The sequence below is a fragment of the Nicotiana tomentosiformis genome, chromosome 10, assembly GCF_000390325.3.
Source record: "Nicotiana tomentosiformis chromosome 10, ASM39032v3, whole genome shotgun sequence".
Lineage (NCBI taxonomy): Eukaryota > Viridiplantae > Streptophyta > Magnoliopsida > Solanales > Solanaceae > Nicotiana > Nicotiana tomentosiformis.
In genome coordinates, this window is record NC_090821.1 from 65,793,530 (window position 1) to 65,807,317 (window position 13,788).

Consider the following 13,788-nt stretch of genomic DNA (forward strand, 5'->3'; position numbering starts at 1 on the left):
GAATTTTTGAATGACTGTTTAGTTTGTTATATAGAAGATGAAGTATTTGAAAGTGTACCTAATGATGCGATTATTGATTATTTTCAAAACATGACAACCCGTCGGGTACAATTATAATGTTGATATTTATTGAATATATATTATGTTAGATGGTTCAGTACTTGTTACATATATATTAAATATCATTGTTCGTATTTCGTTCGGTTATTATTGTATAGTACCTTGAGGTATATCCTAGAGTCTAAATCTTGAACCCATAAAGTTAAATTCCATCCGCCTCTGCTTGTGGGATCACACTGGGTTTGTTATTGTTGTCGCTATGGAGTTTCTGTTAAAACCATGCAAGAATAAAATGTGATTTCCAGCACAACTGGAAACTGCTGCTGAAGTTCCATGAATAAGTTTACATCAACTCAACTTCAAGTCTTTCTATATTAACATTAGAAGTCATTACGCACATTCTTGGTGCCAAAAAATTACAAAAAAGAAAAAGGAAATACAACGAAAATGTCCTTTGGCCAGTTTCAATAACCAGAAAATGGTGAGTTAAATTAACTTCAAATGATCAATTAGCTTTCTGCTCCATAATGCAGTTACTTCAACCTACCTTCAACTACTCCCAAGCTTTCATGAGCCAAAGCATCAATTTCTCAGCTCATCGACAAGTTCATAAGAGCATTTGGTTGTTTCCTTTCTGCAAAAGAAAAGCACAACAAACATAAACAAGTAAATGAAGAGACTCCTCCTCATCAGCTGAGCTCAAATAGCCAAGAAAATAACACAATGTGAAAGTTATTTCACAAAGAACTTAGCATACATGTAGAATTTCACACCAATGATTGAAAACATATTTGCGATTAAAAAGAAAGGGATAGTGATTCTGATTTTAGATAAAGCATGAATGTCCTCAAAAAACTCTCATGGCGTTAAAGGAACATAAACAATTACATACGCTTTTTTTTAATAGATTAAAATTGTACATGTATTGTATATATACCATATAATTCATAAAAAACTGATCATTGTGATCCTTGTTTATCTTTTTCCCAATTTAGCATCCAAATGAATTAAGATTGATCAACTACCTTCACATGAACATCACACCAGTAGAAGTCTTAGGGCACGGTCAATCTTCATGTTCATCTTCAGAATCTGCATGAGGTAGAACACAATCAAGGACCGTAATTGAATATAGGGAAAAAACAGTTTGCTCCACTGAAGGAGCCATTTAGTTTCTTTAACTGCTATGACCAATAACATTTTAATGGGAAGACCTTACACCATTGACCACTAGAGCAAGGAAAACTCGCTATGAGCTCTAGAAAGTGAACAACAGAAGCAAAATAAGTCAGTGTCTACAGGTAAATATAGGGCTTAGAATAAACATATGTTGAAAAAATGGATACTTCTTTTCTTCGTATGGGATGTTATTGCTAGTATCATCTGCCAGGCCAGAATGAATATACAGCTTTGAAATGCGTCACTGCTTATTAATGACAGAATAAGTTTTTGAAGTTCCTGTTTCTATACTTTGCAGACATGGACGTGCGCAAACATGTTTTCTACAATCCCACATCGAACCCAGCTTGTGGAAGCAGTATAAACAGTCCAATTCGTAACTCCATGTTTTTAATCCTAAAAGTGTTGACACTCTTATAAACATTAATTAAAACAAAAGTACTATATAGATGCACATAGAGGTATGGACTAGAAGATATTTGAGGCTATGCACAAAAACCAAGTGATCCTATTTGAATTGTGTTCTAAAAAGTAGATAAAAAATTTATTCTCCTTGGATGAAGTAACTCAACATAGTAGAGATCACTTGGGAACATTGCGTAGAATTTGATTAACTTCGTGAAGGTACATATTGGAAATAAATTCTGCGACATAACCAAAGGAAATTTCACCATTGTCATAGTTATTAAGAGCATGGGTAGCACAAGCGCCTGGGGTTTTATGGGAGTCTATGGGTCAGAAGGAAGGGGTCTATATGGAGTTCTGGAAATCATCAGGAGTCAAGTTCCAAACACAAAACTAACAAGATTCCTTATCTCTCAGTCACAGACACAAACAGTGTAAATGGGAAGGACCAAAGGACAGCATTTTCACAGTGAAATCCTCCTATAGTGAGTTCTAAGGAGAGAAAACATAGAGTTTCCTCATACATGAATTGGGTTCCTAGGGCCCCGGGACAGATATTATTTTTTGTGTGGGTAGCAACATGGGAAGCCATTTTATGCAGAGAACATGAGAAAGGAACGAGAGTTCAGATCATATGGTGTTTTATGTGCAAAAGGTAGGAGAGGACGTCAATCCTCTGCAGTCCTTTGTCTAATGCATATAGACTATGGTGCGCGTGGAAAATGTTTGGTGTTCATAGGTGATGCCGGGAACTGTTAGAAATTTGCTACTAGGTCAGAAATTCAAGAGAAAGAGATGAAAATGAGAACTTGATTTCCTCGCATGTTCTAGATCCCATATTCCTCTACTCTTATTATCTTTATTATGTCAATTTTCGATCAGAAAAGCAGGGCACAAACAACTTTACAACCGCTTCATCATCTTTAATCCGTAAAAACATGAAAACATCACCTTATTATTTCACATAAAATAAAACATAAAAACATCATAAAATTTCATATTTGGACTCCAAAGTTTGGACAGAGAGAAACTGTAGATGTTTTGAGGTAGGAAAAAAATATCCACAAGCTAATTGCTGAATTGGACAAAACTACATTTCTATCCCTCGACCAATAAGTGAAATGCATGGAAACGTTACATTTGCACTTTCCTGTCTCTTTCACCATGCAAGGAGCAAATACTTGAAATAAAATTTAAGCTATGGCTTTACTTTAGCCATGATTTGCAGTGAACAATGTAAGATCAAGATGTTCAAGATAAGCATGTGGCTCTTAAACTTACCAGAACGAACGTCCTCACTCAGTTGGCCCCTTGCTTGTATTTGTTTAACAAGCATCCGGTATATCAACACCCACCAATATATATGAAGAACCATCAAGCAAAATAGAAGAGAATTGAAGATATAATAATAGATTGGTCCATCCACTTTGTGTTTCTCCTTATCCAAAGTCTGGAGAACTTCATAACTGCATTAACAGAAAAATAAAGAACTTTCACATAAATCTCGTACACAACTATTTCTCACAAAAAGGGTAACATTAACTGGTAAGTTCATATTTCTGCAGAAAACACAAATGAAGTTTTCAAAAGAGAACTAAGCGTTAATATCAATCTATCAACAACTCCATAATGCTAAACTAGTTGACCATATTAAATCCTCTGAATTAAGAACTGAGCACTGATACACAGCTTACTTAGCTGCCGGCGCGTAAAGCAATGCAGGGAAAGCTGATATAAAGCATAAAGAATTATATTAATTTGAACTCCATCATCAACAAATGATAATGCAAATTGTAACTTAAGGCAGTGAATAACATATAAGATGGTGCTTTTTTAAGAAGGTTAAATCAAGAAATGAAGGGTTCGCCAAGAAAACAGAAAGTAGTTTCTTTGAAAGTAGGAAAAAAAGCACCTATGATTCACCTGGTACTCCAAAGAACCCAGAACGGGAAGTATGTGAGGCGAAGTACAATCCAGGATAAAACAAAAAGAATAAATGAAAAGCTAGCAAGAGCTTCAGCACCACTGTATTTGGACATCTTTCCGATTTCGAGGAATATATCACTGGCATCATGAAGGGCTAAAACTACTGAACCGACACGTGCAAACCTGCAAATAATAAAAACAGAAAGCCAATAATGTTACATGCTGATAACTTATCTTTATGATAGCACAGTATTCATAGCTTTACATATTGATGGCATCGTTAAATTCAGTTGTTCACAGTTTGTAATTCGTCCCTTAGAAACCTCAAAAATCTTTATTGCTTTTGTGATTCTTCTCCACCACAAAATATTTTGAACATGAATCATCAAGGCAATTAAAATTCAACTTCACATTATTGAGACAGTTGTCCAAAGAGCATCAACCTTGTAAGTAGAAGAACACATTTGCTATAAAAAATGAAGAATAATTTGTACTATAACTTTTTGACAATTCCTCTTATAAGTAAACTAGTTCTCGAACACGTGCAATCCCATATTAATTAGTATAAATTAACAAGAAAGCTTATAAGTTCTGGAATCTGCAATCATGTTTGTGCAATATTAACAATTACTATGTATATTGGATCTCTCAACCTCTTGTGGGCGAAAGGAACTCCATCCAGAGAATAAAAATGAACTGCTTAGTACTATTTTTTTTTTTGGAGTAAAGAATGCCCCGTAAGTTTTTGTTATCATAGAATCTTTTGTAAGTTCTTGTTTTAGGGGGATTCTTATCTTTTGTTTTTTCTTGGAGTATGTATCTTGTCACTTCTAACTGCACAGTCTTTGTGCTGTTCTTTTTATAAAATTGTAAGCAACCTCAAAAAAACAAAATACATAGTACTATAAACATTTACTATTCATGTATCATGTTATATAATTTTTTTGTATACAGTCAACAATTCAATTTTTATTTTTACACGGATCTTCTTCTGCTTGCAAAGTGTCCCGCTTATTAGTTACTATTAACAAATTACCACCACTCAAACCACTAGAATAACACAAAAGCCAACCAATCATTTTATAACAAAAATATAACAACAAAATCAAATAAGGCTGCTAAAGATTTCAACAATCTAAATTCCAGCTTTTGTATGTGAAAAGATGTTCATAAATTAATAAATTTATTAAAATGTACTTTTACATTTTTGTACAAAAGTGTAATAGAAATAACGTTTGTTTGAAGGGTATAATGGTCATTCAATTTTTGATGGGTATTTTGGTAATTCAAGTTTCTACTTTGGGGCTTCCTACTTATAATATAGTATGATATGATATGTCTTGATATAAATGGAAGTAAACCATATGTACTTCATCAAAAAATAGGGAATCAAAACAAAATATGGCACTCTACATATTGCAGCGTCATCTACACTAATCGGAATCACAGGTGCTCGAAAAGCTTTTCAACATAAGAAAAAAGATGAACGATATATATACAAAAGCTATATGACTCCTTTCTTCCAAAATTGTTAGCATGAGTGTCGGTGGAGTCACATCTATGCTCTTGGGTATTCGGAGAAGGCTTTAATACAATTATATTTTTGAAGGAAAGATTTGGATGTGTCTCCTTTACTAGCATAATGGAGAGGTCCTTAAGAGTTCTTCAATAACCATCACTTAGTTGATCTTCGTCTGAAAGGTGTAAAACTTATTTGGTATAGGGTGGAAGAGTCCAGCGTAAATGCATACTTGATCGTTAACGGATCAGGACATATGAAAATAGTAAGGACATAATGATCACAGACTATTGATGAGGATGTACATATACTTTCATTATTCATTAGTGTGTGTTCCTCGAGCCATTAGAAAATTATGATTTTCTTTCTGGCTAGCAATGAGGGAAGCCGTCCTGGAAATGAACAAAAGGGAGAAAAAAAAAACTCACATGACTTGGTGCTATCTTGCAAAAAGTCGATAAAAATGTGTACCAATTATTACTGCACTCTCTTATTATGTCCCATCCTTACGTAATGAAAACAATTTCATCCTAGAATTTCCTTTCAACATCGATCTTACTAACCCAACCTTAATGCCAACATTCTCAAGTAGTGTAAACATAGATTTTTAGTACTCGTTCATCATATAATAGTAGTATCTCCGACACTGCTCTAGCTGATATCATCTCATTTTGACCGACTTCCTTTCACACACTTGCACACTTCTAACAACTGGTTGAAAAGTACATCCATCTTTGTCTCATATTGATGAATACCTACTCTATCATCCTTGTATCTTCGATGCATACCAACTCTACCCCTAGCTCCCTGCCTCCCTCAGCCCCACCTTGATAATGAACCTTTTGCTCGGGTGATTTATCCCTTTACATTCCATGAACTATTTTGAGCTCCGTATACTTTATTCACAATCCTCTCCCAAACTCACCTGTTAATTTCATCACCTTGCCTCCAAACTCACCAAGTCCCTCTTTTATTGCATTTGGTCTCACTAACCCCCCTTCTTCTCCCCACTACTCACTTCCCTCTTTGTTGCACTTTGTCGATTAGGATGCCAATTATTCTCCCCTTAAAACTTTGAAATGTTATCCTCAAATAGAATTAAAGCCCGTATGTGAGGGGGCGTATTGAAGACATAATTAAGTAAATAAACGTGTGTTCTCTCTAAGAGCTTAAGCTTTTAGATGAGATGGTTAGACACTTCAATAATTACCACTGAGCTACTCCTTGTCCAAGTAAGTATTCCGATTTAATAATCCATCCCAACATACAGACAGGTGCAAAACTTATTTGCTTGCAGGCAGTTTGCCTTAATCCTTAGACTCTTGTTCATGTATTTTTTCTCCGTGCAAGGAAACAAATTATATTAATAAGAGCAGAAAGGTCAAAAAAAAAAGGAGGATACGACATAAAAAAAAAGTAGGCAGAGATGCTAGGTTGCATTGAAACTACTTTCCTATCATCTGCCTATCTATTATAAATATGTCCCAACATTAACCTATTGCTTTACACCACAAGGATCTTGGTTTCTATCTACTTTTTTTATAACCGTGAAATCCCGGAGGGCTAGTGGCGCACAGTTCGAAAATCGACGGATAATGAGCTCGTCCATCTACCGTTGTCCACTTAAATATTAGGCTCTTGTATGTGGCACGGTTCAAACTCATGACCAGTGTTGTGAAAAGCGGGCGCTTCCTCGCTTAAAGCGAGAAGCGAGGCGACCCATCGAGCGCTTCTGCTATCTGAAGCGTAGCAGGTACGCTTCCCACTAAAAAGCGAGAAGCGATGATGCGAAGCGATGCGGAAGAAGCGAGCGCTTCTCTGTTTTAAAGGGCTGCCAACCTATTTAATTAAAAAAGATGTTCTTTTTTTAAAACATATCGACCAGTAGCATAACAGAGAAAAAAAGAGGCAACGCAACAGAGAAACATATCGACCAGGTATGTGATTTCTTCCTCCTCCTTCTCCTTCTCCTTCTCCTTCTCCTTCTCCTTCTCCTTCTTTCACTGTTGTCAGCGTCCAAATAGCAACAAAATGCTGGCGAATTCTTTTTTCCCCTTCAGTTCTTCTGTCTCATTCTTCTCTTCTTCTTTTTCATTTTCTTGCACTGTTTTTCGTTTGAAATGCTGCCCATTTTTTACTGGAATGGTATACTGCCCTTCCTCTTATTTTTATATTCTTTATTCTTATTTCTTATTGCCTTTCTTATGTGTTATGTAGTTGTTCTTTTAATGGCACCAAAAGAAGATAGGAAAGGCCCGGCTTGGGCTTATTCTGCAAGAGTTAGCGAGACCAACAAGATGACAATTAGATGTCTTTTTTTGTGACAAGATTTCAAATAGGGGAATCTATCGTCAAAAAGCGCATCTAATCGGTGGTGATCCAAATGTCGCATCTTGTCCTAAAGTTCCGTCGCATGTGAAAAGAATTGAAAGCATTCCTTCAAAAAAAAAAAAGAGTTAAAGACTCAAATGCTTCATGAACAAGAACTGTATAATCTTGATGATGACGATGATGAAATAGAAGAAGGTGACGAAGCTTCGTCGCTTCCATCAAAATCACAAAAACAGGGAAGGATGCAAACAATGTCTTCTAGTTGTGGATCCACTGGCAAGACCAAAGGTCCTATGGATTGTTATTTCCAGCAAAAGATAAGGGAGGAAAAAGTGTTAATCTTTAAATTGATGCCAAAGCGATTTTGAGGGATCGTGCAGTTACAATGTTTGCGCGGTGAATGTATGATGCAGGTTTTCCTTTTAATTGTGTTAATTATACAGACACTTTTCTGCTTTTATTAAGGCCGTATGCCAATATGGTCCAGGAATGAAGCCTCCAACTTATCATGAAGTTAGAGGTCCATATCGAAAAAAAAGAAGTGGAAGAGACTAACAAAATCGTGGATGAGCACAAAGTAGAATGGAACAAGTTTGGTTGTTCCATTATGATGGATAAGTGGACGGCAAGAAATGATAAAATGATCATCAATATCTTGGTGAATTCTCCTAAGGGAAGCTTGTTTCTGGAGTCCGTTGATGCAAGCGACTCTTCTACTGATTCAACCAAAATGTACTCCTTGTTCAAGAGTACAATAGACTCTATTGGAGCAGAAAATATTGCTCAAGTTGTCACGGACAATGCCAGTGAAAATGTTAAAGCTGGTGATTTGATGTCTGTAGGGTACTCGCATATTTATTGAACTTTGTGTGCAGCACATTGCATTAATTTGATCTACGGTGACATTTTCAAGGAGAGACCCTTCAGTTCAGTCTTTAATCAAGCAATTGGAGTGCATTCCTATATTGTTCAAAGGCTTTTGTTGTTGAATATGATGAAGAGATTCACTAAACAAAGAAGCTTGGTGAAACCTGCAAAGACAAGATTTGCTACCGCTTTCTTGACTTTGCATAGGATGTGTGAGCAAAAAAGCAATTTGAAGAAGTTGTTTGTTTCAGATGAGTACACTAACAGTGCCTATGGAAGGGAAGCTCGAGGGAAAGAATCTGCAGATATTATGCTTTCTACTACATTCTAGAACAATGTGGTTCATGCATTGAAGATTGGTGGCCCTTTAGTTAAAGTGCTTCGTTTGGTGGATGAGGAGCAAAGGCCACCAATGGGCTACCTTTACGAAGCAATGGATAGGGCAACTGAGGCAATTCAAGACTCTTTTAGTGATCAAAGAAAATACAAAAGAGTCTTGGAGATCATAGATAAAAGGTGGGACGGTCAGATTCATCGCCCTTTGCATGCAGCTGGACTTGTTTTGAACCCGGAACTGTTTTATGACAATGAAGAGAGGATTCTTGGAGATGAAGAATTGTGAAAGGGATACATTGAATGTATTGAGAAGTTGATACCTGATTTATCCGTGCAAGATAAAATAACAGAGCAATTTAGTACTTATAGGAATGCCGAGCAACTTTTTGGAAAAACATGGCAATTAGACAAAGAAAGATGAAGTCACCAGGTGAGCGAGTGCTTATATGTTGCTTTATAGTTAATATGTTATTTCTTTATCAATATTATGTTTTGAATATTTGTTCTACTTCTACAGTTGGAAGCAATATCGCCATTCCACTCCAGAATTACAAAAGTTTGCCATCAAGGTTCTAAGTCTAACATGTAGCGCATCCGGGTGTGAAAGGAATTGGAGCGTGTTTGAACATGTAAGAACTAAGAAGAAAGATTTAGTATATTGAGATAATTAAATTATATCTCAATTGTCCTAATCTTACTAATTACTTATTATTTGCAGATTCATACAAAAAAGAGGAACAAACTAACCTTGAAGGGTCTCAATGATCTAGTTTTCATTAAGTACAATAGAACATTGAGGCGTCGTTACAACGCTCGCAATGTAATTGATTCAATTAGTTTGGACAACATCGATGATGCTAATGAATGGCTAACTGGAGTCCCGAAAGATAATGCAGATGAAGAAGTATTTGAGGAAACTTCTTATTTCACTTGGGGTGATGTTGCGGAGGCGCATGGAATTGGGGAGAGGATTTATGGTTTGAGGGGGAGTACCTCAACTTCAATTTCACAGAGGAAGAGGAAGGGAAAAGAAGCAGCTACTTTGTCCCTAGTTGATGAAGAAGAAGAAGTTGAAGAAGATGACAAGCAATATAATAATGATAGTGGAATACAAGAATTTGACAATCTTGTAGAAGAATAGGATGCTCATTTTGTGCTTTAATTGATGTTACTCTTTAGTTTTTACACTGAAATATTGAACATTTGCTTACAGTGTTACAGTTACATGTGTTGTCTATGCAGTATTTATTTTAATATTTTTTTTTAAAATTCAGCTTCACTTCAAAAAAGAGAGCGCTTCGCTTCTCGCTTTAAGCGAAAAGGGGGTTGTCGCTTTTCCTCGCCTCACGCTCTTCACAACACTGCTCATGACGTGCCTAATCACACAATATATGTTGCACTCTTACCAGACAAAATACCCGGGAAGTAGTTTATATCTACTTTTTATCTCAAAATAATCAAAATATGGACAAAGACAAGAACTAACCCATAATCTGCATTCTAGAAGATCCCCTAAATCAAATAACTCCATGAGAAGCACGAAAATTTGAACATAATTTACAAAATCCATGTGCCTGACATTTTTTTACACGTTCAATATCGTCGTTGAATTTGGATTTTTACTTCTCTGTATCTGATATGGGAAACTAGTTGCTGTAATGTTTTTAACATGCATCTGCTTCCAGTAAGAATTTTAAACTAATAACACATAAGCCCCCTGCTTCGATCGTGTTTGGCTCCAAGAAGTTGAATGCCCTGAAAATTTCTGTCCTTTTGCAAAAGATAGACTTATACCCGCACAATCTCAGCAAATAAAATTACCTTTTATTTAAAGCTATAAGCTCACCTCCACAGAAACACACCTGGATATATAGGAAAAGGCGATAAGAATCGCAGTGGCAACATGATGACTCATCGAAACTCCAAAGTCAGAGCGTCTTGTCTCCCAAAATATTAGCGCAAATATGGAGTATGCATAGAACCCGCCACTATACATGTAAAGTGCCTTCAGTTTGGACCTAAATTTACACAAGAGAGTCACTCAGATAGGCAGAGATATATATCAAAACCATGTAAGCTAAACTAAAATTAATCAGCTCTAGCTTTTGAAAATGTTACTATGATTTATGGAAAAAGAGGCCATAAACCAGTAGCTTCTGTCTGCAAGAACCACAATTATTTCCCAGAAAATATATAGGATGTTCTATCTGAAACAAACCAGTTACTCTTGCCTGCAAACTTTACCACTTATTTCTCAAAATTTTAGCAGTCACCACCTCATCCTCAACCACCCCCCTTCAAATGCAACACTGAAGAAAACACAAAGGACAGAAGCTAAGAAGCAAATAGAAGAGGTCTTACTTGTACATCTGGTCAGGCCAGACCTGATCACCGGGCCCTACCCAAAAGTATTTGGTTTCTGTCAACCAAGGCTCATTGTATGTCACCACAAGTGCAAAAACTTCCGCAGAGAGAAAATATATACATTTCCATGCTGATTCCTTGAATTTCCGTATCTTTTTCCTCCGATCATCAGTCTCATTTTCTATCCTTTCTTGTCCTTTCCCAAATATTAACCTTCTGGCCACTTTCTGCAATATGTACATAAATTCCATGTCGAAAAGGAGATCATCAAGAAGAACAATTCATGTAGAAAGAAGTGGAGAGGTACTACCTATTCTAGAAGCAGCATCACATGATTCTATAGAAAAGAAATTCCAAGTGAAGACTAGAGGAAATTGAAAGGAGGAAAATTAGAAAAGGATATAGCAAGAGTCAGACTTTACATGATTAAGTTTTCCAGTTCGCCTCAAACTTGATGACTCTAAAACACAACTATTCACGTCTCTTTAGAGAAAATATGCCTCAGTTTCATCAACTGCTTCGTGCCTCTATCATTTCTAGTCAGTCTGCCTCTTCTTTTAAAGCATAGCTTCTTTCAATTGGTGAATCAGAAAAGCTTTTTATTAAGTGCAGACCATTTTAATCCTTTTCTGTTCCCTATAGGAACTGAATCTTTCTATTTTTATTTTTATTTTTTATTTTAATTCTGTATAATATCGGACTGAGATGAGCTTAAATGAAGCGACAAAGTTAGTGAAAATTCATATAGCCGACCCCAACGTGCTTGTGATCGAGGTGTAGTTGTAATTGTTGTTGGTGGTGGTGTACAGGAATTGTATATTCAATATCTATAATTTGCTTACTTCTTTCCTCCTAACCGCATTAATATCTTAACATCCCTTTAGCTAAAATTGTCCAAGTAACATGGCAATATTTAATTGCAATATATTTGTGCCAGCTGCTTTATTTGCTAGACAAGAAAAGGAAATATAGAAAGGAAAAGGGAATCTGCATCATTTTGAGCACAATTATAGTTTTTACTTCTATTGCAAATACTTTAACTAAAAATTAAGCAAGTAAAGCTCTATATGATAATATCACAATAAGCATCGCAACAACTGCATCAATGGTAACCAAAGTATACTCCCCTACTCTACACATAAGCAAACGATACCCCAGGAATGTGAGTTCTTCTCCTACTTCAAGATTGATTAACCAATTTAATGTGCACATTTTCTTTATGACAATGGTAATAGCGGCCAACTTGCGCGCATCTCGACTATTCCACCAGGTACCTGCTATCTCTAGCAGCGCAGGTAGCAGGTAACTCTGCCCACCATGACTTAGGAGATGGAAGGAAATCGTAGAGATTTTTCTTAAACGATTTTAATGGGTGCTTAGAACCTTTAACCAATCAAAACACTCATTCTCATGAATCTCGTCATCCTATTTTGTTACATGCACTTGCCAAGGATATGACTTTTGCTTCTAGAACTAGCAGTTTTAACCGAATAGCTAAAAACTTCAACTCACTCAAAAGACCAATTTTCTCTTCTTCTTTTTTATAACCCAGAAATCCCCCAACGCCAGTGGCGCACAATTCGAAACTTAGTGGATAATGGACCCATCCCCGTGGGCGGAGCTAGAGACCAAGGTACGGGTTCGGCCGAGCCTAGTAACCTTGGTCCATGCTCGGTATTTATCTTAAAATTTTCATTTAATATGTATATATTATTAATTTAGAAACAAGTAACTTTCTAGAATCATGAACCCATAAATTTCAAATCTTGGCTTCCCCAGTACCCTTCTCCACTTACATAAAGACCAAGTTACTAACATAGAGATCCTACAATTTACATTTAGATTCATCCATACCAAAATCATCAAAACTAACAAAACCACATCTAAAAAAACAACCAAAAAATTCACAAAAATGCATCCACAAGTTTCAATACTGAATCATTGAACAAAATCTACCAGAAAAGAACAAACTTTTAGAAAAGGAAAGTTACCTCAAAAACAAATCTATCAAGCAAGAATCTGACAGTGGGAAAGAAGAAGGCAAACAATGGAAGAACAGCGAAATCTTCATATGCAGGGTAAGATTCATATTCCCAATTAAGAAAACTCCCAATTTGAAGCATACCCATTATCTCAATTTCCCAAAAGATTCAACCTTGCATATGTTATATGTGAAATTTTTGATGGGTTTGCATGTGAATTGAGAAAAATCCGGTTTTTTTAGACCCTTTTCTGAGTCTGAGTTGGAGTGTGACTTTGGGAGCTTCGTTTAGCTCGAAAGATTGGATCAAGTGGATGATGGTGGGTCCCATGCCAAAGCACATTTAATTTTAATAAATAATGGTCATAAACTATTGAATTATCTCCCGTCTATTATATGGCACGAAAGACATTTTAAAAGACTATTATAGTCTTAGGGTGTGTTTGGTACGAAATTGTTTTTGGGGGGGCAAGTGCACACAGTCATTATCATGGATGTTATTTAGAAATTAATTAGCTCTTATTTTGTTCTAAAAATTTTAAACTAAAAATATGAACTTCAGGACAATTCAGATCCCAAAATTGCACTGAAAAACTAAAATTCAGGACGCACTGACTAATTCCTAAATAACAGCCCTATAGAGTGGTTATGCGGTGTCATTTCTACTGAAAACATTTACTAAAACGCATTTTCAACCTTCCTCGTCCTATTCTTCACTCTCACCCCATCCTCCCCCTCCTACCCACACTCTCACCCCTAACCCGGGCCCACCCCACACCTCTTTTCCCCTAATATCGCCACTGCCACTTCAGTCCCTAGA

The 13,788-nt window shown here is 36.2% G+C and overlaps 1 protein-coding gene across 1 annotated transcript; it reads right to left on the bottom strand.

Annotated features, from left to right (window-relative positions):
- Nucleotides 1–389: 389 nt before the first annotated feature.
- Nucleotides 390–13,347, bottom strand: LOC104099691 (ASC1-like protein). The gene is made up of 7 exons (XM_009606760.4): nt 12,979–13,347; nt 10,985–11,214; nt 10,486–10,641; nt 3,568–3,753; nt 2,926–3,110; nt 1,086–1,152; nt 390–694 (listed from the first exon to the last, which is right to left on the bottom strand). Exons 1-6 carry the CDS (start codon nt 13,114–13,116, stop codon nt 1,127–1,129), a joined length of 921 nt encoding a protein of 306 aa, XP_009605055.1. The 5' UTR covers nt 13,117–13,347; the 3' UTR covers nt 390–694; nt 1,086–1,126.
- Between the last annotated feature and the right edge of the window lie 441 nt (nt 13,348–13,788).

Excerpts from the sequence above, each read along its gene's own strand:
- LOC104099691 (XM_009606760.4), bottom strand. The coding sequence starts at position 13,116 with ATGGGTATGCTTCAAATTGGGAGTTTTCTTAATTGGGAATATGAATCT. Across the intron at positions 10,642-10,984 it reads TGGCCTGACCAGATGTACAA|GTCCAAACTGAAGGCACTTT; the intron begins GTAAGACCTCTT and ends GTGTAAATTTAG. Across the intron at positions 1,153-2,925 it reads GAGTGAGGACGTTCGTTCTG|ATTCTGAAGATGAACATGAA; the intron begins GTAAGTTTAAGA and ends TACCTCATGCAG.